Consider the following 26,134-nt stretch of genomic DNA (forward strand, 5'->3'; position numbering starts at 1 on the left):
TTTAAAGTTTTAAAAAACAAAAGAAAACAAAACAGTCAATGCGGTATTTGAAAATTTATACAAACGAAAACAAATAAGCTTACAAGCAAATTCAAATTTAGAATTTCTCATAATAGAATGAAAAATATCAGGTTCAGCTGCTTATTCGTTAGCATTTCGATATATATAATTTTTATTCATGAGATTGTGGAATTAGAATTAAAAAAAAATTATAATAGAATAAGGTAGTTTGGCCGTAGCACCTTTTTTTTATGAGCGTGAAAATGCGCTTACGCAGGCCCGCGCCAAGGATTCAAACTTGACGCGGGCTGTGGGCCTGGCTGTGGCACTCAAAACCCTCTGCTATTCAGAGGGGTAGCACCTAGCCTGGCCGCAAGCAAATAAAAAAATAAAAAGTTAAATTCTGGCTGCTAATAGTGCCTTGTAAAAATTATTATTAAAGACATTAGCTCATCTCATGTTCAAAACATCAATACATGCATACCTTAACCTTCGACAAGGAATTAGACTAAAACTCAACACCAGCATATCAACCGCTACCCCAAAATGTTTCTGTTTAATCAATAAATCATAATGAATGACATGAATGACGTAGGTACGTGAGTGTTGACGCTCACTGCGGATACAGGATCACGGAATTAATCCCTATATGTGACATTTAGTAGGATTTTACTAATATTCAATTGACAGTTAAGACACTTTTTGCATTAACGATAACTTCGTGGACTTGTTCTTATAAGAGGAATTTTATTGATATTTCGTTGACACTTACTAAATTAAACTAAATCTATGGATTATTACTTTCTTTAGAGATGACAAACGCTTCCTTAAGCTAAAAGTCTAATTTAAAACTTACATCATATATAAAAAGAAATATATAAATGTAAAAAAACGTAAAAGCTCATCATTTTTCAGCTAGATATAAAGACATTATTATATATCGAAATAAGTACCTACAATTAATTAATATTCAACACTAACAATATACTATTGCAATTCCAATCAGCATAATTCGATCGTAATCAATAAACATATACCCCAACCTTGCGTATGTAGGTCTCTCGCATAACGCCTACCAAATTGACCGCACACATCAAATATGCAGTGAACAATGCACCTAGGTATTGCATTGGCACACTTCGTAATCACATCGTAACTAATTATCGTAACACCAATAAAGATCAGAACACGCTAGAACAGCTGTAACGAATTCTTGTTAAAGTCTTGACGCCTTAGTTTGTGTACCTTTAATCTTCGTTATGCTCTAAATCAATTGAGATGTTCACAAACATCTGCCTGTTTGACATATATTAGTAACAAATTTCTTTTAACATTCTCGTAAGCGTTAATCTAAATAGAGCTTATATTGTGCTTAATGAGCTTTATCAACGACGATAAACAATAATAATCGAACATCTGTGTAAGATTGCTACGAAGTACCTTTGTAGAAGTACATAGATAATAAATATGTCGAAGTTAATCTGTGTTCGACCCTAGTACTATGAAAAGATTCAGCTGACACCAAGAAATCAATTATTTAAATGAATCTGACATACCGGAATCGCCGGAGCGAAAATCGAATCGTGCGTAGCTTACACCAGTGCGCTCGATTACAGTCAAAGGATCTCGGCACAATATGCATGACCCAATGCTGCTAGTTTAATATTCAAGTGTCGCCCGTCCGAGGCGCACGCTTGCTGTAATAAAAGCACGCTTCGACGCTTAACGAGCTCTAGACCGATGAGTTCCTTCGTATTTCAAACAAGGCGACCCCGTACGTGACCGCTGCCATCTTAATTTCTGCACTAACTGTGAGATTGCGAGTTATGATCCCTGTTAATACCTCTGTCAAAGTGACGTCAGCGCGATAAGCCCTGATAGAAACACTGACGAGCTTGCTACATGAGCTTATGTATGTTTGTCTCCTTTATAGTCTATACAATGTTATTCGGCTTCATTATCAAAATATATTAGATATAATAATCAAATTTAAAATTCTAAATAGCAACAACGAATTTATAACAAGTCGGCATCGTAATAATGGGGCTTATATAGTGATATAAATTCTAAACTCATTAAAAATAATTAACGCTAAATTAATGAAACCGGTGCGTAATTAAACTGCAAATTATTAGGAAATATTTCAACAAAGAAAAAAATTTTTGAATTCCAAGCATTTGTTCACTCCGGATTTGTTGTATTAAAATGTCCTCTGTCTGTAACAATTTTCTTTCGAAGTTTCGTTTAATTAATATCAAGATGTAAATTGTCCTCAAATACTTCTTTGCGTGACAAGCTTTCAAAATTATACGGCGTTATAATTTTAATTGTGGTAACAATAGAGCTAATTTGGCTTTCTTGTTGCTAGTTATTGCTCCAAAAGTGTCAGATACTAGGCGATCGCAAAATGGATACTCTGAGCAGTTTCCAAGTTAAACTCGTAGACTGCAAAGAAACTTATCAGCAATCGAGGAGCCATTGATTGTGCACAAAGAGTCTTTCGTCTCGCGACATTCAAGTTCGATTTTCCACTCACAATGCGGGCTTCGTTTTTCGTATTGCATTCCGTATTATAGTTCCGCGGCTCATTCGATCTCAATTCGTATTGTTCCGCTAAGCTGATGCTATACCACTCTACCACGACTTACTGCGACTATTAATCAAGATTAACAAATTTTTAAGCGGCCCTTATGACAAATATCATTGAATTATTACATTGTTCGAATTCATGAAGCCTTAGAACCACTTTGGCCACCGGCCAAGTACTGCACAAAGCACACTAAATACGTACTTCTACGGCTATTCTTAATTACTTCACTCTTATTACGAAAATTCTAGCACATACTAACGCAATTGGTGAAGCGGTGCGTCAATTTACAACTTTGTTATATATTTTCTTAGGGAATTTGCTTCGTTTCTATTACAATTTCAAGCATATTACGTGTTCATTACTTTTTAAACCGTTTCATTTAACCAGAGTAGGGTTCTATTTAAATTTCAACTCTTCTACTGTAAATAATTTTTGAATTTACTTACAAAAATACATATAAACGTATTACGTACGTTGCTTAGCTGCATTGCTTAATTTGTAAGTAATACTTTGTGTATATTTTAGTATAGTAGTTTTATTCTAGGAGTACATTGTACTCATACCTACCATGTTAAACCTATCAAAAGTGTGATCTTATTTGCCCACTTGCTTTTCTCCACACTTTTTGGAAGGGGCAACTAGACAATCATCTTTATATTTTATTTAACGTTCAAAAGTGCCATTTTAGGTGGTCTAATTGGAATAAATTATTTGACTTCTGTGATGTCTTAAGTGATAGCAAACAATACATGAACTGGCGTAATTTTATTATTATTGAAATAAAACATGAGCCGTAAAAACCTTACCAGTGCATTTTAATAGGGTGTTACTCTATATACTACCATATATAATATATTAATATAAAACAATGTACATGTGGTTTAAACTATTTCCATAAATAATAATATTAATAAGACATCATATAAATCTATTTTTTTCTAATATATTTTGCATCTAGAAAATGTCAATAAGAAACGATTTGGGGACGATATTATGTGTCTTAATTTCAACCTTCTCACTGTACTAGAATCAATTTTACGCTAATTATCAAATTCGATGTCATAATAAACGTGCTGGATTTTCTTGTCAGTCAGCTCGTACTAATAAACACACACACGGCAGAGCTTAAAACAAATATAACGCAATAAAGGTTATTTATAGAAAGTACTTTATTATAAAAAAATATACCTTGAAATACAAATTAATTCAAACTGTGGTCACAACTTTAATAATGGCAAGTGAATTTAAATCACTACCACATTAATTCAAATAATCTCCATCCGCAGTGTTGAAAATACTTCTTTTCGTGGGAATTCGACTTTAGCCTCGGTCGATTTTAATGAGAACTACTTTACTTTTATTGTAGCGATTTCAATAAGAAGCATACCTACGTATTAGATAATATGAGTGATAATTAAAAAATATCACATCATATAAATATATATTCCGAGAAAAATAAAGATTTTTATAAAAAATAACTTATTTTGTTTACAAACAAACAATGTTGCGTCGATTAAAGATGCCTTGTGTCCCTGTCCTGTCTTGGACAATTTTTCCGGGAATTGAATTCATCCTCCGGGTTATATTCTAGAACTAAGTAATATAAATAATAAAATATATGATTGCAATTCCATAATAATAAAAACACAAATAATAACCACGTAGATAAAACTGCTAGTGGCCTCTTATCTTGGCTTTGTAAAATAAATTATAAAGCACTCTCATATTTAGTATTAGGATTTATAATTACCAAATGTAATTAAATTTGTTGAGATTTAATGAAAGTCCACGAAAGTTTCCAGATATGAAGTTACCTCGGCAGGTGAATTTATAAACGAAACATCAGTCAAGCGTTACCTAAAAATTGTTTGAAAGCCGCAACACGCTCTCGTCAAAAAGCCAAAATCGACCAACAAATTCAATTAAAACTTCTTCACGAGTAACCCAAACCGACCAACGTTAGATTAATTATTACAAAGGAACCTCTTTATAACGTCAGACAAACAAGATTCCAACTAGACAAAAGCTGGAACGTAAACGGCAATCGTTCATTCAAGCTGAAACCTGCAAAACTATCTTTCCTTTTTCTCCTTTTATCTGTGAAGAGTCTGTCTCTGTCACGCGGAGAGGGAAATGCGGGAGCTATTTGTTTTTACAGTCGAGCGCCGACGAACAAATTAGGTGGACAAACTGTTGAAGCGGTTGAGGTGTCTATATTCTACTCGATGTGAATTCTCTTAAAACGTTTTAGTGCACCACAAGTGAGCTAATAATTTCCACTTCAATTTCAATAGGAACTTGCATTCGCCCCACGTATTATTTAAACTTTACGGTCAACAATGTGAATATAATTTTTGGTTCGTAGAGTTTAGCAACTTCCTGCAATTTCCGAGTGAATATGATATTTGCGTTTTGATAAATAAATAATGAGACCATCATATGTATTTGCAAACTATAAAATATAATGTAATCAGTGATATGTAAAGAGAAACTTGTAATAAAACCGCAAGTAACTAGAACCTTATTGGAAACATAAGATGTTATACAATATTTTAGTCTCGACCAAACAACTAGTTATTTTGTAATTAGACTTGTTAAAAATGCGATACGATTACGATGTACATTATCTATTGCAGTAAACTATCCTATAGATATTAATTTTCCAATTATATTCTACATCATTGTTATACATCTGTAGCCGTTCTTACTGAAAGTATGTATATACGAATTAGACAAGGTTTCAGGAACTCTTACAAGTGAGTCTTCGTGTGCCCACGACGACGGACGAACGACGGAAATCTGTCCGACCGAACATCCAACGAGTCTAGGTTTCCATACATTTTGTTTATAAAAAAAATATATTTGACAAGGATCCTAGGTAATAGTACTCAAATTACGGTTACGTTTATTTAAATTGCTGCAAAACTACTTCCCTCGCTATTTCGTAATTGTTAGATAAGCATTTCCTTTTAAAAAGATAAACAGGTATTTTCCCTTTCAACGGAGAATTTTATAAAAACTAGAACTACAAGTTATTCAGGTTTCACCGTCGATATATTGCTTTAGTTATGTATATAAGGACTAAATCCAGTTATCTAAGCGAATAAATTGCTGTATTATAAATGAGGAAGTGTATAACTTTTTGACTTTATCAAAAGTTTCTAAACATTATTGTTTTTAAGAAAATGTCCATGTATATTATAAAATCTGCCGCGATATAGGCTAGACACATTTAAAGTCTGTATTATACAACCCCATTTATAGGCTTTAGGTGTCTTTCAAAAGTAATTATTGTTGTTCTAAGAATCAAAGGTATGGATTAAGCACTGTCCGTTACCAACTAAGCTGCAAATGCGTTGAATAATTTTGTAAATATGACATGAAATACAAACATTCAAAGCACGAATACGAGAAAAATTTCCATTTTAAAATCAGAACGTCAGATGCGCCTAAATTAACATTCTACTTTAAAATTGCGATGACAATATAATCGTAGATGAAGGCCTTTCAGACGAGAAACCTATTCAGTCGGAAAACAGCGCTGAAATATCGCTCATACAAAGAGCTGAAAAAACATAAAAGCTGTAAGGAATATAAAGTATAAGTGAAACAGACAGACGTGGCCGGCGCCAGACTTGTCGGCGCCATCTACCCCGTCGCCCGACGTTGGTACCTCGTCCTTGCAACCGACTAACTTTTAATTTATTACATGGATATTACAAACTAAAAAACTTTTTACTAAATATATATTGGGGTCTGCTTGCTCTACTTTCAAAAAAAAACATTAATTACCACACATTGAAAGTTATTGCCTCTGGTTTGCGTATTTAGAAGAAGTTATTAAACAGGTATCAGCGCCTCAGCGTAACGAGTTCTTTACCACGACCGCTGATTGAGTACGCGTTTATGTCCATTAAAAATGTTAATATGATGTTCATAGGTGATTTGAGCTAATCTTTTCCTTGTTACATGTAGTATTTACTATTGAATTAATTCAGTTTAGTTCGCACCTGTTCAACGCACGTACTTAGGTTAGCTAAGTAGTTAGCTAATATACATTATAATACTTCTAAAGTAACATAACATAAACAGTTTTTGTTAATAAAAATTTAAGAATGTTGATATAATTGTAAAAGTTAAGCAAAAATAAATTATTACATAGCAAAATTTCCGACTCGTAAATAAATCTCATTTCCAATCACATCGTTTTATTTTACACTAAAATTTAGTTTACGTCGGTGCTTTTTAATTAACCTGGCCAATTTGTTCAAATCGAAAACCAATTCAGCTTTTAAATTAACAGCTGACACGACATAAAATCGTTCAGGTACATTTTAATTAATTAGAATAATCATAAATTCCACAAAGCGTTAATATTATATTTATTATCAATTATAATGGGCGTTCCTTGTAGAACACTATTTTCCTTTTACTAAGAATTTGTAACGTGTTATAAGAACAAAGTCTAAACAATCTTTATTTACGCATAATATTCAACAATTGTTTAAGTGAAATAATTTGACAACGTAGGTGTCAAACTTTAGGTCCTATTCAGAGCTTATTGTCGTATAAGTTTAATAATATTTGTTACAAATGCTATAATGTATAATACTTGCGATAAAGTAGTATTGTGCGAGACGAAATTAGTCTATATATACAAATATTTTCGATAAGTTACACATACTTCACAAATAAGTGTGTTAAACATACTAAAAACTCACTGTTAGCCCATGCGTCCAATACAAAATATATTCACAGTTTATAAACTGTAATTCGTAAAAAGAATGTTTCTATTTATATTGCAAGTATTTTGACTGTCTTCACAGAAACTAGGCCCATTAATATCGTAAAAGAATTAATAAAACAAAATATCCTACGTATGATTATTATCCATAGCTGAAAAATAAGATACGATTTAGGAATAATGAATAAGAACAAACTTCTACAACAACCTTAATTACTATACATGACCTAGGGTTTTAATCAGTGCCGTAATTATATTGCGCAATTAAGTTGTATCCGAGAAGTGACAGGTATGAAACATTAATATTGTGGCCCACACTTTGTTATTCAAACTGTATTCGCATATGTTTAGTCTAGACTTTAAATATGTATAATTTATGTCCGTCGCGGCTTTAAGCGGGGTTTTGGCTCCCACTATTGTTCACACACGAATAACTTGTGACAATGATAAGCATGACGATGAATTATGTGATGATAAACCGGCGCTAAATTAGTTATTACTGAGTTTTAAATGACCGTAAGTAATTTGGTATACTTAAGTCTCTAGTTTATACTAAAGAACTTGTTCAAAAAGTTCTTCCTGACTGATAAAAAAGTCTAACCATTTAGTTTTTATTAATAATAGACAAGTGGGTTAACGTTTGAGAAACTCGTTTGCAAGTTATCACAAGATCTTAAGAGGATTTCTAATATTTTTAGTACATTTCGTCCATTTGTAGTACATTTCGTCCAGGTTTATTATAAATATATGAAATTCATTGGATTATAATATATGCACAGAATAATCTTAAATTACCTGTCTAAATCGCGTGTCACATTTGTGACATTGTAATATAAGAAATTCAGCAAGTCATAAACTCAAGTATTCATTAAATTCGCTACTATGACATGCACAAACTTTGTGCGCGTTCTAAGATATGGAAACGTGCAAGGCTAATATAACCTAATATGAATAAAGGACAGGTCCCGAGCGGCTCAACTTAGTATACATAGCAATGTAGTCACTTGAATGATTGCATCCATGTGCCAAAGGCTCTTGCCCATAATCTCACCCCTTGCTTAGTGCATGAATTCACATCAAAGAGATGCACTATTACTTCAGACACGTTACATACGCCAATACTTAAACTTCATTACCGACTTCACAAACAATTTTAATGATCAGTTAGACATGTTTTGATAGCGCCAAATATCGATAAACATTTCAGTCGATTTTACCACAATTGTTGCAATAAGAGCTAATATATTACAATAGCTGTGACTGTGAATAATGTTACGCTTTCCAGTAGCAGCCCGTCGCGATGAATTTCCTTTTATTGTGTTAGTGAATGCTTATTGTATATCTGAACGTTTTCCTATTGAAACGGGGTACGGCGCCGCGCCTCTAAGCTATTACTTAACGATTGTTCGATGACAAATTGCTAAAGCGATACATTAAGTCCTCTGCGATGCAACTTCACAACCATTATTGTTTCTATTGTTAAATCATGACCATCTGAAAAATTCCTAGAGAACTATGGAAGCTAGATCTTTGGAGGAAACATGCCAACTTGGCTGCCTTTACGTGTGAATCAAACCTATTAAGCTTTTTTTAAGTATCTATTTAAAATAATAAACGCCACTGCATACCTCTTCCTCTGTAGTTGCTGTATTCACGGAGTCCATGCTCTGACAAAGGGCGAGCTCCATGTTCTTATGATGCGGAGAAGCGGCCCGTGGCGAAGGCTGCTGTGGCGGCACCAGCGCGCCCTGAGTGGCTCCTCCCGCTGATTGCGCGCCTGCACCGCCCGACCCCACTGGGCTTTGCGCTGCCTGGAGGTTCTGCAGGTTTTGTAGCGACTGATGGGCCAGATTCAGTTGATGCTGTTGCACGATGCTTTGCTGCACTTTGATGTGCTGCTGCACCGCGAGTTGATGTATGGGGTGAATGGCGGGAGGCGCGGTTGGGTAAGGGGGGGAGAGACGCTGGCGCTTCGCTTGCGCGGTCTGAAGCGCTTCGTGCAGCCTCTTGACCGGGAGGGGGCTCTGGCCGAGGTTATCCACGGCGGAGGCGGGGCGTGCCGGCCGAGTCGCGGGACTCTGGCAAGCACTGACCGAGGTGCACAGAGGCTCCGAAGAATCTATTGCGACGTGCCTACGAACTTCTCGTTCAGCTCCTCACTTTTAATCTCATTCGTTCCAATATTCCACTTGTAAAGCGATCCTGGAAAGAAAACTCGTTGTTAAAGTAATATTCTTTAAACAGAAAATGTTTCATCTTTAATTAAAGGCAGCTCGATACAAATTACATTAATAAAAAGTGATTGATTACACCAAAAACAATTATCAGTATCATTAACCAGATACAGGCTTACAAATGCTAACTTTACCAATACGGAGCCCTAAACACTAAAATTTTACTAAATAATGTTATTTTTACTTTGTCAGAGTGTGCATGTGGGTGTCAGCCCGCCATTTACTGTGTTAGTCATCGCAATAAACACCTAGAATTATCTAAATTAAAGAGCGAAACGGTGACATCACTGGATTAACTTCTGCTACTGGCTAATTATTTCACTAGGATAAGATAAAACACGATCATGATTTCAATTAACTAGGATTATATTATTAGAATTTTGTAACGTACCTAAGCGCCTCGGTATAATAGGTACGCTTAGTAGGTATCATAACGATATTAATAATTTGTATACCGGCGTTTCATAACATGTAGTAATCGTCTCTTTATTGAAACAGCAAATATTTCTAATTATTTACTTCGACATGTTTGGACTTTATTAAACGTCAATTGTCACGATGCTATGCTTTACATTGTAATTTAATATCCAACCTACGAAATTATTATTCATTAAAATAGTTTAGTTTTCACTTAAGTTAATTTATATTATGTTATATAAAATGCTTGATATTTTGGACACGTGAACACACTTTATTACTCCGTCGTTATGTTAACAATATATATTAAACATAAGTATAGAGACAGAATTATTTTTTATATATTATACGAATTTAAATTTAATTTGTCAAATAGGACTTTCAGAGCAAAACTAATTATGACAACTAATATAAAAATCACGGCTGAACTCAAAAATATTCAAGGTCACAGCTTTTTGCTTCATGACTCAGAATTGGGTAAAAAAGCTTAAGATTTTTTCAATATATAATGTGTATTTATATGTTGCATACATTTAATTGTTGTTTTAGAAATTAAATTAATATGTGTAAATGTTATATTAAACGTCAAATCCGACAATCAAATAATTAGATATATCATGATTGACCTTAATTTTTTACTGTTGGTTCAATCTGTTTTATATTTAGTATATTTGTGTATTTTTTATTTTTTTAATCTATTTATCTAGTCATCTCACAAAAATGTAAGAATTTAATTCAACGAAATATTACTTTATTATATATTATTACTTGCTTATTGTCTACAAACGCGTTAATGACTGCCTACAACAATTAATTACAAACACGTTTTCCTATCATTTTAATAGCATCAATAAACGAGCTCTGACGTCACTTAGCTCCTTATATCATACATGTACGTTGTGCTTGATAAGAAATTCATTATTTCACTAAGTAAAAGAAAGAACTGGAAGTTTTTGGGTCAGTTTTTAAAATAGTACGTATCATTTTATACGACTTAAGTTCTACACTCTACAGTTCTAGTGAATAAAATGAATTCACATTCAGTATCTACTAAAAATAAAATTCTATTTTCAAATAATCTTAAAGTCTCTTTGCGTTTTATACCGAGGTGATTTGTAAATAAGCTGCAGGCTACGGAAGTACGAAGCCTGCGTTTCATCTATTATAAGTCCCCGGGAACGGAGCTTCGACGACGCTTTGATTTATTGAGTCTTATAACTCTTCCAATATATCATCAATTTATTTAACAACACTTCTATTACCGACTTTTCTTTTTAATACTTTTGAAATTTTGGATGTCTCACTACAAGCTGTATTTTATTGCTTGCTTGGAAATTAAGAGTTCAAAAAAGAAATACCAGTCCAGCGATAAGTTCTGTTACAAATGAAAATGCATTTTTTAAATGAAGTAATGTAACATAATTAAAATGTATACCTACATATTTAATAAAATCTCAGTAAAAATAAAACAATATTCTTTTCGAAATGGCCACCTTTGGCTTTTAGGCAGGCCTTTAATCTATTTGACCACGAATCTATGGATTTACGCACTGTTTCCAAGGGAAATTTAGCCACTGCTCGCTCCAAAGTGAGACTCAAGAGACTCAATGTCGCCGTTTCATAATTTGAAGTCTAAAGGGTTGAGGTCTGGGCTAGATGAGGGCCAGTCTTCAGCTCTTATGAAGTCTGGATTAAAGCCAGGCTTGAGTAGTTCGTGGCTTGTGCAGAATCCTGCTGGAAAGTCCACGGTATATTTTTAAAAAGTGTATTCCTAAGAGGTTTTACAACATGATCCAAGTCACTTTGTATGATACACAATGTATCTTGATACACCTTAGCTGAAGCTTTTCCTAATGGGGTTTCGACAAATTCTGAATTTAACTTCCGTCCGTCAAGAAAAGAGCGTACCAATTCTTCCAAGGCCGGCAACGTACTTGCAACCTTTTAAACCTTCTGGCAATGTGTGTCTTGGCCGTCAGTATCACTTAACATCAGGTGAGCCGTTTGCCTCCTATTACATAAAAATAAAAAAATGATAAATACTCAACACTCGTATTATTGGAATCACTCCGATTTCTTCACAGCGTAATGTCAGTTTAGAATACAAATAAATACTTTGAAACAGTATATTTAGTGTGTTTTAGTTATAATTATATGGCAAATGTAGATTACATTTAATATGATTCATGCTTTAGCTTTGTGCTTACATGTCTAATGAACGTTAGACTAAATTCTCGTGCGCAGTACGCGCAACCTTGAATTATCACTTTCAAAAAAACTACTTTAACGCCTGCACAAACTAGAACGTTACGCTATTAACTGGCATTTATATTTTATTTACGCTTCACACATGCCTTTTAAAAACGAGTTATCTACTAATTTCAATAGATTATCATATTCAATTAGAGCCGTATGTCAATTAAAAAACGTTTTTTTAGCTGTGTAAGACTTTAACTCAATAGTTTTAATTCACCCGAAAACCCTATAATTGTGGTTCCCCTAGTCATATACTCTTTTTGTTGTAAGCAATAATTTGTACAAACTCTTCTATAATCTTTAGTGAAGCAATAAGACAAGAAATGCCGTCTGCACGTCATTGTGTCTCCTACCATTTAACTATGAAAAATATATTAAGTATGATTGCTTGATTATCAAGTATCATACTTTACAATTGTGGTACCAGTATTGCATGTTTTACTATTTCGTGATAACAGACCTTATATAAAATTGAAGTAAGATATTACAATAGTTTTCAGTTATGATAAATACCTTCTCTATGAAACAAACTCGAAGTATGAGGAGAGCGTCCTAAACCAACAAGTTTAATTCGAAAACTATGCGGTTGGGTACAAAGAAATAGTTCCGCGGATTATTTTGAAGAAAGATAGTCAAAGGGATTCGAGTACTTAATCTACTTGAAATTGGAAAACAGATTTCTTTTACAGATTTAAGTGGGCCCTTGGCTGATATGTTGTGTAAGGACTAGTGCTTTTACAAAGCTCGCTAGAGCATAGTGATGTTTCGTTCTAAACTTGTGTTTGTTTACTTGGGCTCAATGGTGACTAGTGATAAAAATCCCAGCCTAAATATCAGTAGACGCATCATGATGTCAAATCGTAAATATTTCCGATCAAGACTTCTTAGAAAGAATACCATGCTTGTGCTGTACAAAACTCTTCTGCGAGCAGTGCTCACTCATGGTTCTGAAGCCTGGTCCCTTAACAAGAAAGATGAGATTTCTCTCCTTATTTTTGAGCGGAAGATACTTCGAAGGATCTTTGATCCTGTATGCGACGACGGTGTTTGGCGTATTCGCTACAATAACTTTGGGACATGTGCACCGAATGGCGAAAGACAAAACCCCAAGGTCCTTACTGAACTCACAACCCGGTGGCAAGAGAAAACCCGAGGCTGCGTTGGCGGGATGGAGTTGTGAAGGACCTCGACACAAAAGGGATTCGCAATTAGAAGCGGGAAGCACTGGATAGATTGCGATAGCGAATTGTACTTGAGGAGGCTAAGGACCACTAGGGGCTGTATAAACATTGATGATGATGATGATGAAACTTGTGTATCACCTCTTAGTTGTGTGTGGACAGAGTTAAAACAAGAGATGTCCCGTATCACTGGTATTATATTAAGGATGCTAGGTTTACTTCTGCAATATATTATATATCTCAGATTATTAACAAACGTTATATCATCTAAATCCCATTGCAATAGTTGGATACAAATATAAACAAAATCCCGGTAATAATGCAATCAATACTTCGTATTACTCATATGCCAAACGTGTGTTATATATAAAAACAATCAATGCGAAACAGGGTTCACTCTGAACTGTTATTCCATAAATGTGGCTAACAAACAAAGCAGTTTAATTAACAATGCTGGCCGACAACCAATAGAACCATTCACGTAATGAAATTCGACTGGAATAAACTCTATTGTAAAGCCAACATAATTGTAATACATATGGATGTAGACTATGCCCACATGACATTTTCAAGATTCTTTCAATATTTGATTTGCCGTATATTTTTTGTTGTCGTCTTGCCTTAACAGGTATTTGACGATTTAATCTTCCATGGTTTTACTGAAACATTTAGTAATTGTATTTAGTAATATTGACAAAAAGTTTTGAAGTCAGCTATTAAATATTGACGCAATCCATTATCAATAAAATAATACAAAATGCCATGTTAATCCAAATCTATGTTTATATAATTTATTTTGGTATAATTTCACCTGAATTCCGTTCTAATTCATTTAAAAGTACTACAAATTAAGCATTCCATTAAGACGACTTTCTTTTTAGCGTAGTCGTAGGCAAAAATGCGAATATACGAAAACGTAAGTTTCCATACATAGCAAATAGCACTTAACACTTTCTAGCAGTTTCATCATTGTACTACTAATTACAAATGAAATGAACTTTTGTTCTAGGTAGAGCGAGCCGCAAATTGAATCTAATTGCCACAACGAAGTGTTGAATCAGGCCAGCCGGGGCTTGTGTCCTAAATTGGGCCTATTTACCCACTTGGGACGAGACAGAACACCCACGACCACCTGTTTCTAGCTCTTGTGAATGACATCAGCTGTTATTTACACCGCCATTAATTTATTTATTTTTACTTAAGTTGATTGAAAATAACAAATTATTTATATTAATACTGGACATAGTATGACACAGTAATAATATTCGTGTTATACATAAAACAAGCCGTGATCCATTTTATTAATAGCTTAAATATGTTTTTATTGCCGCAAATATTTAGTTTCGCCGGAAATTGCAGTCATCAGAGTTTCTAATTTTTACATAGCGATACATTTCATTCGTTAACATGAAATTAAAAGTTAACAATATTTGGCCTTTCCTTTTCTCTCCTCGAAGTGTTTTATTTAACACTTTATCTAATTGATTGAACATATGTTACATAGAGACAACTGCATGATATATCTGCAATCATACACTCTGTAAATTTTGAGAGATATAGGATTCTATTAATACAACAATGAAACTAATTATTTCTTAGTCTATATTTGAAAACAGAAACTTAATTAAAATTTTCAATTTCAATGACATTGTGAAACTATCGAGTCAAAGAAAGCGTGACAAAGTTATTTTTATTGCAAATCAATCGGAATGCTTTGCAAAACGACCAAAACAGATTGACAGTGAATCGTATCACTGGTGATCCATATCTTTGAATGTGCAAACACTGTGACATTTTACGCTATATTTTAGGAACAAACCCATTTACAGGAATACTGTTTTATGGATAACTAAGGAACATATATTACAGTTTCAGTACTGTTGCTAAAATTATTAGCATATTGCACTAAGGTACTAAAACATTTTACTAAAAATCATATATAGGAACTCGATGTATGTTTTTTTTGAATATGTGTCGTACCCAAACCAGCACCTTTCATAGATAACAATTTCTTAGTTCCTAGACGACGTTCTTAAAATACACCTAACATTTATCTAGATCAAAATACCAGCAATTAATTTAACAAGCCGCTATTAGTCCCTCTCATGGCGTGGTCTTGTGACGCAACGAGAGGTACAACAGCGGGCCTTGGTACAAGTGAGTATTCGGGCTCGCCTCGGTAATTACGCCAACGAATACAAGAACGGATTGACAACAAAAACTATAATAATAGATGTGGAACGGAAAGAATAATCGAGACGTAACAAAAAATATGATTTACTGTAATGTTCTGTGGATATTGCTGGCTCTATATCAAACTATTTACGTAATAACACGATGTGTTCTATATGTACTGTCATATACGACAGGTAATTAGAAACATTCTACTTGTCCTGATTCATTAAGGCAGAGTCTACGAGTAAACCTATTATATAACCTATAACATTACATGATTTATTTGTAATGGGAATTCCTTCTAAATATAATAGTTTGAAACTGAAACTGTTTTTAACTTATAATGTTGCTTATGCGCGAATCTTCAGTTGTAGTCATCATTTTTACATTTATGTGGTAATTAGCATTAAACGTCACGGACATGTTGTTGACGCTGTGTAATTTCTAACTGGAATTTATAAAATTGTAATTTGATATAAGTAATGAAATATTCAACTCTTTTGATTTTTCTTATCAAACCGATTACAACAATCACGATTGCTCCTATTAAGTACCATTTTTTTTTAAATATATTCTAGCAACAGGGTAATAAAAAAACAATGAAACGAATATAAAGCGAAAAGTACTCTCTTGATTGAAAAGAACAATAGCAATGTATTGTTTTCAATTGCATAGTCTTATCCGCAATAAGAGTAGAACGAGACCTATGTAACGCTTATTCCTTTTCTATAGTTTTTAACGTCTTTGCTAATACAATAGAGAAAATCTCTTTTTTTGTAAATGTAAATACGCCAAAGTCCAATTTTTCAATAGTAAATAATAATGTCATGTTTATTTTGTCTATAATTTTGTATAATGACGAAATAAAAAGAACCTAATTATATATTTTAACATTTTATACAACTACGTATAAAATAAAGTAGAACAATTTTTTGTTTATAAAGACGTTTTGTTATAGCATTAGCAACCAAAATATGAAGGCAATAGAGATAGATTTTTTACTTGAAATTATGCGTTTATACAAAACATATTTAAATGCTATTAAATTTGGATTTAAAACTATAAACACGGGTTTAATTAATATTTTCGTTGTGGCTATAATACTCGCATATCAGACAAATAATTTTCTCTACGCTCATAAGCGTTTATATTCCCCCATTCAAAATGTGAATCTAATTCGATTAACCTCTTAACATGAGCAGTTAAATTTAATAATCACACCGGCATTCTTAAGGTCATTCTTGTCAATTAACTTCAATTAGTCAATACAACTCATACAATGAAGAATTCGATTTCTAAGTACATATTCGTAAAAATATAATATATGTCATAATTTTAATAATAATATGAATTGCAAAGGTGCAACTCAGCTGTGAACTTATAGATTTTCTGCTTTTGCTCACTGACTTAGAACCATTTCGAGGAATCGAACCTAATATATTTTACATGTAAACGAAACGCTTGATAATGTAATTGTGTTGATATAATTAAACCAAGGAAAATGATGGCAGAGCTAGAGAAGCACCAACATAAGCAATTAAATTTATACCTATAAGAAATAAATAATTACTCATTTTATACGAATGATGTTTAATTTATTAGAGCATTAAAAATGAGTTAGTTCAGTGCAACATGCAATACTAGATGTTCTGGTATTAAGGAATTTCTTTCACAATATTATGTGAAACCGATATTTCTACAATGTTGACTGTATAATTAAAGAAATTACATCATGATACTTATAACAATCTAAGTGTTTAACTTAATTAACAGTGTACTTATTTTCTCCTTCGTTTTTTTTCGTACACTAACATTATTGGTAATTTTTACTTTGGAATTTTATCCCTTGGCTCATTAACGTTATAAATAGTTTTTAGTGAAATAGCTGCTACGTATGAAGTAATTTCAAACACGTTTGATACAGTACAGACTACAGCTGTAGATATAGAGCGTTTGTTATGCTTATCTAAGCGGCGCGAACAATTAACGGATCATAAATTTGTATGTATCCAGTAAAATAATAGCAGTCTTTCATACTACAAACCCGTTTCAATGGATATTTGTTTGCCGAAGCACAATCTATTACAAAAATAAACTTTTGTTTATTTTCCACGCAAAACAAGTAAAGCTAACAATAACTTAGATTTCATATTGCGAATTTAACATCTAGCTGCCTTTTTCAAAAACCTCCGTTACCTAGAAAACAATAGCACATATCACAAGCACACACACTGCTTTCATCGGAAAACGCACATGCACAATTTTCCGAATACCAGTTACGGACACTGTCGGCCGCGACAGAGCAAAGGCAGGCACATACAACCACAACCTTTGCACACGGTAGACTAACTGACGATTTTCGAGCTCGACTCACCACTCTTCGACAAAAAGAGCGCTGCTGAACTATTTAGAGCGCTGTTCTGAGCGCTGATTATTATTTCTGTTAACCGCTTCTTACAGTTAATCTTACAAGCTACATTGTTTTAATTTTTAATTAGCTTTTTCGTTCCTAACATTCTATATTTTTGAATGTTCTTTCTTCATGGAAAATAGTATCTTAATTTAAGATAAAATTAAAATGTAATTACTTGAGTATATTATTAAATATTTATTTACATAAAATTATAAGTTTAAGGTATAATAGATAGCACGTAATTTGGAAAAAAATATTCACAGTGTAAGCCAAAAATTAAGCGTAAGAAAGTGCTATATTTTAAAAATGTACTGAAAAATAGCGCTGAGTTTGCTTTATAGGTATGTTTAATTCTCAGGCGGGCTCATGAGCGAGCGGGACGCGCGGCGGGCGTGACAACTCTTTGCGCGCGCATCAGCATCTCTTTTTCCCACAACTTAACATTGCATATACACATCTCTTTCCCTCACGCACGAGCACACCTTTCGTTCCCGAGACAGGTGTTTTCATCCGTGTGTGCATCCAGATACAAGATACCGCTTGTGTGTGCGTGCTTCCTGCGGCGGCGGATCGTTTTTTATGCCCGGCAGAAATTATAAAAAAGTAAATGGAGGGAAAATTAAATAAAACGTTTACAATGAAGCGTTTTCCTGTGCACTTTGAATGATTCAGTATGCGCTGTTTTTCAGACATTCAACGGTACCTATTTCAACGGCGGGGTGATTACGGGGCTTTTAACGGATGTTTGACTGATGTAGGTGGGCGTAATTAGGCATGGGGCGGAAAGGCATATTGATTGCGGTGACGCGGCTTTGTAGAAAAATCGATATTTTTGTATTAAAGGTAGCACGCGATGTGTCCGGCCCCATGCGTCCATGGATAAGTAAACCTGACTATCGATCGCCTGCCAACTTTGACCCTAGTTTATAGCGCGATAACTTTAACTAAACCGTGGAACAGTACTGAAAGAACACATTTAAAATCGAAAAGTTCCACAATAATAACTTGTATGTGATTTTTATTATTTTAAAAATTAATATTCCCTGCACTGTTTAAAAACGGATAAATATTTTTAAATTATTTCAAGAATCACTATTCAGTACCGCGTAATTAATCGCTTTTACCAGGAGCGTATGCAATGAATATATTTTAAAATAACGTTTCCGTCGCTTTTCATGAACTTAATTTGAAATGAAATGTAAAGAGCTTTACAGTTGAGGACTAATCTGCCAACCAGCCACCAGGACAGAGCACAAAATATAAAACAAATTATTTGTCTGGTTTTGGATGAATTTACATAATTAAAAAGAGCATAATCCGTATGTAAAAAGATTAGTACTAAAAATAGCATTTTATACTTCTTAAACTTTTTTATTCCCTTACTGAGTAGCTTAGTATGTAGTTATCTAATTGAAAAATATATTGTAAATTTTACATTCTCATAATTATATAATATGTTCCACCTTGAAATAATCGCTAAAATTGTAATTTAAATTTTAAATTTCTGAAATTAATAATGTCATATAGGTAATAAAACGAAGCAAAACTACACAGAGCATATTACGAGCATCTAAAACCCTAGAACGTTTTGATAATACTAATAAATACTCCTTTAATACTCATTAAATTTTCTATACAAATATTGCGTCTAGTGATAGTAACTAAATGAAGACCGTATGATAATAGAGTAGTATAAGAACTGCAAGGAAGAGATACAGCAAAAAATATTATTTGACAAGTTAAGAGTAACATTAACAAAGGCACAAAAGTTTCTAGTAAGTAGTTGCGGATCAGAATAATGGCAAACAATCAATTCAGTTGCACCATCGTTAACCAAACCGAGATCCTGCGAAAATCTCAATAAAGAATCGATTCCTCGAGATGAGATACATGCTTAGCATAACAAGGACATCCTGATTGTTCCCTCAAACTTGAATTATGTAGGACGAGTTTTAATCAAATGTATATAATGTCATTTTGAATTCGTGAGTTGTCGCTAATATTTTCTTGCGCTTAGTTTTTCGAGTGTTAATAGAATTTTCATGGGGTATTAATTATCAATTTATTGAATAGCTTGAATTGTAAATAATAATTTGTTAACTGACGATCATAATGAAATTTTTATATTAAACAGTATGAGCTTGGTTGTGCGAGATGAGAATCCTAGCAGCAGCAGTCAAGTGGACGAGAAGGAATTTTCTTTGACAATGTCTTAGCGTACCCGCCTGTAAACCTTTCCTATACAACACTTCATTGGAGACCAACACGCCAGTAGTGTTTATTATAAAGGCTATCTATTTTCTATTCCTTACTTACAACAGCTATTGCATATCTCATGGAACGCTGTTAAAACATTAAGTTATTTCACGGTCTTCCTTCATTGTAATACAATTCGTGTTATACCCAGATGTTGAAGCACTTAGCGGCTTGCAACGGTTTTATTATGAATAGCAACGGAACTAGTATTTTGCGGCTTTCCCTAGAGCCAGGCGCAAATTAATACCCCAGCTTTCAGCTAGAAATTAATGTAATGCACCTAGGTTACGTAGCCAAATTGTTGGCACTCAGTTAATTTTAAACAGCGCAACGAGGATAGGGCAAATTTTATAATTGAATTTCTGATGCATACGTTATGTTCACGTGTTACCTGCTATGCAGTATGCCGCGTCAATCACGACACCCTCGCCCGAAGCTGATCGCCAAGAAGATAATTAAATCCCAAAAATATCGGACGTTTTTAACATTTGAACCTTAACTAGGCTAGGCTAGGCTATGTTTATTTAGATGTACGTAGGAAGGCTACCTACATCTAAATAAACATTATCTTTTTTACATTCGTCAGGAGAGGACCAGGATGTTTGACAGGGGTGAATGATACTTCCGCTTATATCTGTTGGTTTATGTCGTACTTGAAACAATGCACGAATCCTCACCATAGATACATTTTAAAATATTATTGTTTTAGATGAAAATCCGTCTATTAATACAATTATTTATACCTAGTATCGTTGAAGAGCGCAACCTGTTTCCTCTATAAATTTATTTTATATTAATGTTTAAGCTTTAAAAGGCTTTAGTGAATAGAGAATTCTTTGCAACGTGTACCCCAGCCAAAACTCAGGGAACACTTTAACAGATTAAAACGCTTATCGTGTGAGTTGTACGAGTTGTACGCTCGTTTTTCATTCTTTTATTTAAGGGCTTTTACTTTTCTTTCAGTTTACGTGATGTGCTCTGCTAAGAGATTAAATTTAAGACGGTCTTTTCACACTACGTTATCGGCGTGTTTTATGACACGGAAAAGATTCATCTCCGAGAGATAATTCTATTGTCGATGAGAGATGAGTTTATTAAGAATGTCTTTAATATTTCAGTTTTTATGTAATACGAAACGTAATAACGCTGTAATCCTTCAGAATGGCAAATGTAGAGAGAATATCACAGCAGGTAATAACATATGAGCCGCTCACAGCTGCTATAGTAACAACTTTAATAAATAATTATCCGACCCACTGCTCGGGATAAGCAGACAAGCCCTAATTTGACTGTGAGTGTGGAGTCCCGACACGACACATACCTTCTTAATTGCACACACCTGTTTTAACGGAATCTGCCTGATAATTATTTGTTAATTCACTTATTTTTCTATCTTCTTAATCTTATATGTCATTTGATTATATAATTACTAGCACAGCGCCTCATGTTCCGTGTAGTGATGAGCCGTAATTACACATTTTTCCCCATTGCGTTATTTGAATGTTGCATAGAAATATATGTGTATATCATCAGCATTATATATCTTCCCACCTTTTCCCGGTTCTATCCTGTCGAATATTAATAAATATTTTTTAATCGGAATCCAATCCAGGTTCTTCAACTTAAAGCCTACAAACCCAGTCGTGTGCGTCGTGCATATTTTCACTCCCGTAATACACGTATACAATAGTTATTTAATTTATTTCTTCCTTAGAATAGTATTTTTATTGTAACAAACAGGAATAAACCGATCGCTGTCTAACTGTTGAAGTTACTTTACCCTGATGGAAAATATTTTTAAGCTACGGTATTTAAAATTACTTAGCGTTGTTATTTGTTATTTTGGATTATTTCTATTCACTATGATGCAGCGAATGAAAACTGAAATACGAATTTAATTTTTAAAGGCTTAAAATTTTAAAATACATTTTTAATTCATGTTCTCACATTCGATAGTTACAACCTAAAAATCTGAAGCTAATTGCAGAAAGATACTTTTGCTAATAGGATATGTGTTTCGCGGGTGGGGCACTGTTTCCCAAACACGACATTAATTTGTAATATGACTCTTATGTCGTTTGTATTAGGGTCAAAGTCGAGTTATCAAAGGATCTTCAACCTTTCCTGTGTTGGTTCGAGTTAATGGAAATTGTGCCGTGCCCGTATCGTTACGCGTTGCAAATGTACATAATGTTGTCAAAAGGGTGAAATATACGTTAGTGATTTGGTTCGTTGTGATTCAAAGATGCGATGTGGACTTTAATTCATTAGACCGGTATGATGTGGCACGCTTACATGGTGACATTGTTATATGACAATTTTCTATTTATCCGATTCTTTACGTCTTTAATGGAGTTATATTATTTAATTAGTCGTTTAGAATTCTTTAGTAAACCAAAAGCAATCTACTAATGTTGAATTTATTTTCAAATGTTATTTGATACTTAGCTTGCTTGAAATAAAAAGTAAAAAGGTGAACTATTAAAAGCCAAGATATTTTTATTGAATAATTAATCTAAGATTTCCTTTAGACGTTGCATTGAGTTAAGCGAAAGGCATTTGCTTTTCCTGTAAAAGTTTTAAAAAACAATGCTTTTATTAAATTCCTTTGTATTCTAAGGAAAAGAATAACCCGACTTGTGTTACAAGAAAGTAAATACAAAAAATAAGTTTACTTGCTTCTCGCTAAGGAATTCTATTAATTTTTGAGCGTTTATTTTGTTTTATCATAAATTAAATAGTTCTACTTTATCACTTAAGCACTTTCTATTATATAATGTTTGTTTGGAAACTTCTATTATAGTACGAGCCTGTCCCGGCTTCGTATGGCTTGACATTTGTTCTTCGAATAATTTGGAAATGTAGTCAACCTTGTGTAGTAGTTTTTGAGTTAATTCCCTACAAAATTATTTAAACATTACGAGGCTTTCCTTATTCTATGAGAGCAGCGTTGGCGAAGCAGTGGCAACAGCGTGCAACTTTCATCCGTGAACTCGTAGGTCCCGAGAAAGGCTGTACACCAATAGGTTTTCTGTTTTTGTGCGCATTTAACACTCGCTCACACTGTTAAGAAAAACATTGAGAGGAAATCGGGAAGCCGTACACCGACTTATACGTCGACTGTGGGTGTCCCAGACCAGACCTAAAATGTTGTCGTGCCACTTTATTCTTTTCCTCTCTCTACAAGTATAGATAAATGTATTGTTAATATAGTTCGGCTTGATACACGGTCTTGAGTTTCAATTACAAATCACTTATCTGAAAGTAAAGAACATTTCTCACTCAAACAGACGCAGGAACGCGTATGCGCCTACAAAGTTTGAAAGGTTTATAAAATATAATAGAGATTCTATACAACTACTCTGTAAGCGTATTAATATATGAAAATCAAGTTTCTGTTATTGGTTTTTTGAAGCAATTTATGTATAAGTGCTTTGTAAAATGTATAATACGAAATATGATTTAAATAATTACTTTAAAATTTTCGATAACATTAAGCCTGGATACGGAAAAAAAAATACAAATCAAAATGCGATATCTGCCTAAGATTTGTGTAAAATCTTTGATAACTTTTTCGTAGCTTATTCGTAGAACTTCCGCTACACATGTCTACGAGACAAAGTACAATATAAAAACTTAATACATGAATGTATTTATCTATGAAAGCACTTTTATTATAATCTGTGAAACAGATTTCGAAGTATCGATTTTCTGTAAATGTTTGTAATACAGTTGTTAGTATTATTACATGATTTTTGAATATGGCTACGTATATTTTGTGTTTTAGAGGACATATATTAAATTCCAAGAAGGCGTGCCTTTTCCACGTCACAATTCACAATTTCTTTACAGCCTACCGCTCCCTGGTGTGGCACACAATATAGGTAACTTGGTACTGTTCCAAAAAGCCTATTAAGCCGTCCGCCTGATGATAAATGTCAAAAATAGACGCATTGCAGGATAATGTTCGTAATTCGTTTCACACATACTTTATTACATTTCTAAAGATTTACAACATAGTCAATACGTTTTTAATACTTTACTTCACTAGTCACACACTAAACTGGGCAAAGCGGATGCATGACATGAGATAGAAAATAGAAAATTTAGTATTAGTAGTGGGTGAGTCAGAAAATTATTGTCTCTTCGGTTACGTAGAATAAAGTAAACAAAAGCATGCTACATGATTATCAGATACATATTATATAAAAATTCATTAACCCCTAGAACATATAGGCCTTTTAGATATGCGATGTCAACATCGAAGTACAATTTGCATAAAAACGAGTTACTCGCCTCATAATTATGCCTTTGATCTCCAACATCTGAGATTTGCTGCTGCAAATTATGAAAAGTGATTAAGTTAGTACCTACGCTGTGGAAATATATGGCCCCTTATTTCATTGAAACGATAAAACACTTTACGATGTCGTTTATACATTAATTGCGATAAAAATATATAAATAAATAATATTAGAACGCAATAGTTGTGCGTGTTGCACGCTATTGTATTAGTTATTGTTTTGTTTCTAGTTTTATAAAAATATTTAGTATAATTTTAATAATGTAAAAATTGACAATTAACTAAAGTATATTAATGTGTCTATGGAATTATAATCTGGATAAAGGAGATGTGATCTAAGTATTGACTTTTATAATTCATACAGACGTACTGCAACTCGCCACTTTATTTTCTAAAATGCAAAAAATACCTAATCGAGTATATATCTAAAGAATGTCCATTTCGTTCCTGATCAGTTAAGAAGTGAAAGACTTTATTTTTAATAGTAAAAAATCACATCAACTTTATTTATATGTTTAGTTAAAAAATTTCCCGTGTATGCCGTGTATAAATAAATGTTACTTTCAGTTGTATGTATTATGTTAAATCAACGAATTAATCTTAACAACTGTTAAATCCAGATTAATGACTAAAGTAGTGTTCAATTAATACATTGGGTTCGCATACATCTACACATATACTGGATTTAAAAAGATGCGAAAATTCATAGAAAGAAATATTAATATTGTCCCATTCAGGGTTTTAATACCTGCAAGAAGAAATGAGTGAATTTCACAAAAATTTTGTACTGCTGTACTAAAGTTGCGAAATCAATTTCATACTAATCGCGAATAATGTGGATATTATTTCAAAGAGGTATAAAGGACAACTTAATCGCAGGGGTGACATTCAGACCCATATCAGCTGTTGTTAAAAAGTAATTAGCCTTCTGTATTAAAAGGTCGAAGGAAACAATGCTCTACTAATGAGTTTTCTTCATGTTTTTAATCTACAGCTCAAACAAAGACTGTATTTTAGCTTTTTATGGGGCGATATATTTTGATACTTATTTTCTTACTTGATCTTTGTACAATTTGGATTTTTTTGTACATTATTTCTAGTCGTTGTTGCAAAGATTCATAACGTCTATGGTATTGGATGGTTTTGGTTTATGGATTCGCTTTGATACAGAATGTGCTAATTTTATTTCCTTGTTATCATTATTAAATTATTTAATTAACAATTTTATTTGCATCTAATTATGCCATAATTATTTTTACTTTTTATTAATATAATAAAATTTTAAATTGATTCTAAGTTCGATAAAATATTAATATAATATTGAATAAAACCGTATTTTACTTTTGTCCATATCTTATCGTAATCCAAACGAATATTAATTCCGAGATTATTAAAATATTTTAACCGTACAACCTACGTAGTTTTATTGTCCCTTAGCGTGTTAAAATAAACATACAGTTTTACAGAAAAGTGTGAAGTACCATGCAATCTCGTGCAGACATGGATATTTAAAAAATGCTAAGAAAGAGTTAAGCAAACCCCATACTGTCAATGTAACTCCTCAC

At 33.2% G+C, this 26,134-nt stretch overlaps 1 protein-coding gene across 1 annotated transcript in view; it reads right to left on the reverse strand.

The window, feature by feature from the left end:
• The window catches only part of LOC123712885 (protein couch potato), a 124,485-nt gene extending 106,550 nt beyond the window's left edge, over nt 1–17,935 (reverse strand). Inside the window, 2 exon segments of the mRNA XM_045666240.1 lie at nt 8,963–9,536; nt 17,794–17,935. Of these exon segments, the coding sequence (XP_045522196.1) occupies nt 8,963–9,022 (60 nt within the window). The 5' untranslated portion in view covers nt 9,023–9,536; nt 17,794–17,935.
• Between the last annotated feature and the right edge of the window lie 8,199 nt (nt 17,936–26,134).

Source organism: Pieris brassicae, chromosome 8, assembly GCF_905147105.1.
Source record: "Pieris brassicae chromosome 8, ilPieBrab1.1, whole genome shotgun sequence".
Lineage (NCBI taxonomy): Eukaryota > Metazoa > Arthropoda > Insecta > Lepidoptera > Pieridae > Pieris > Pieris brassicae.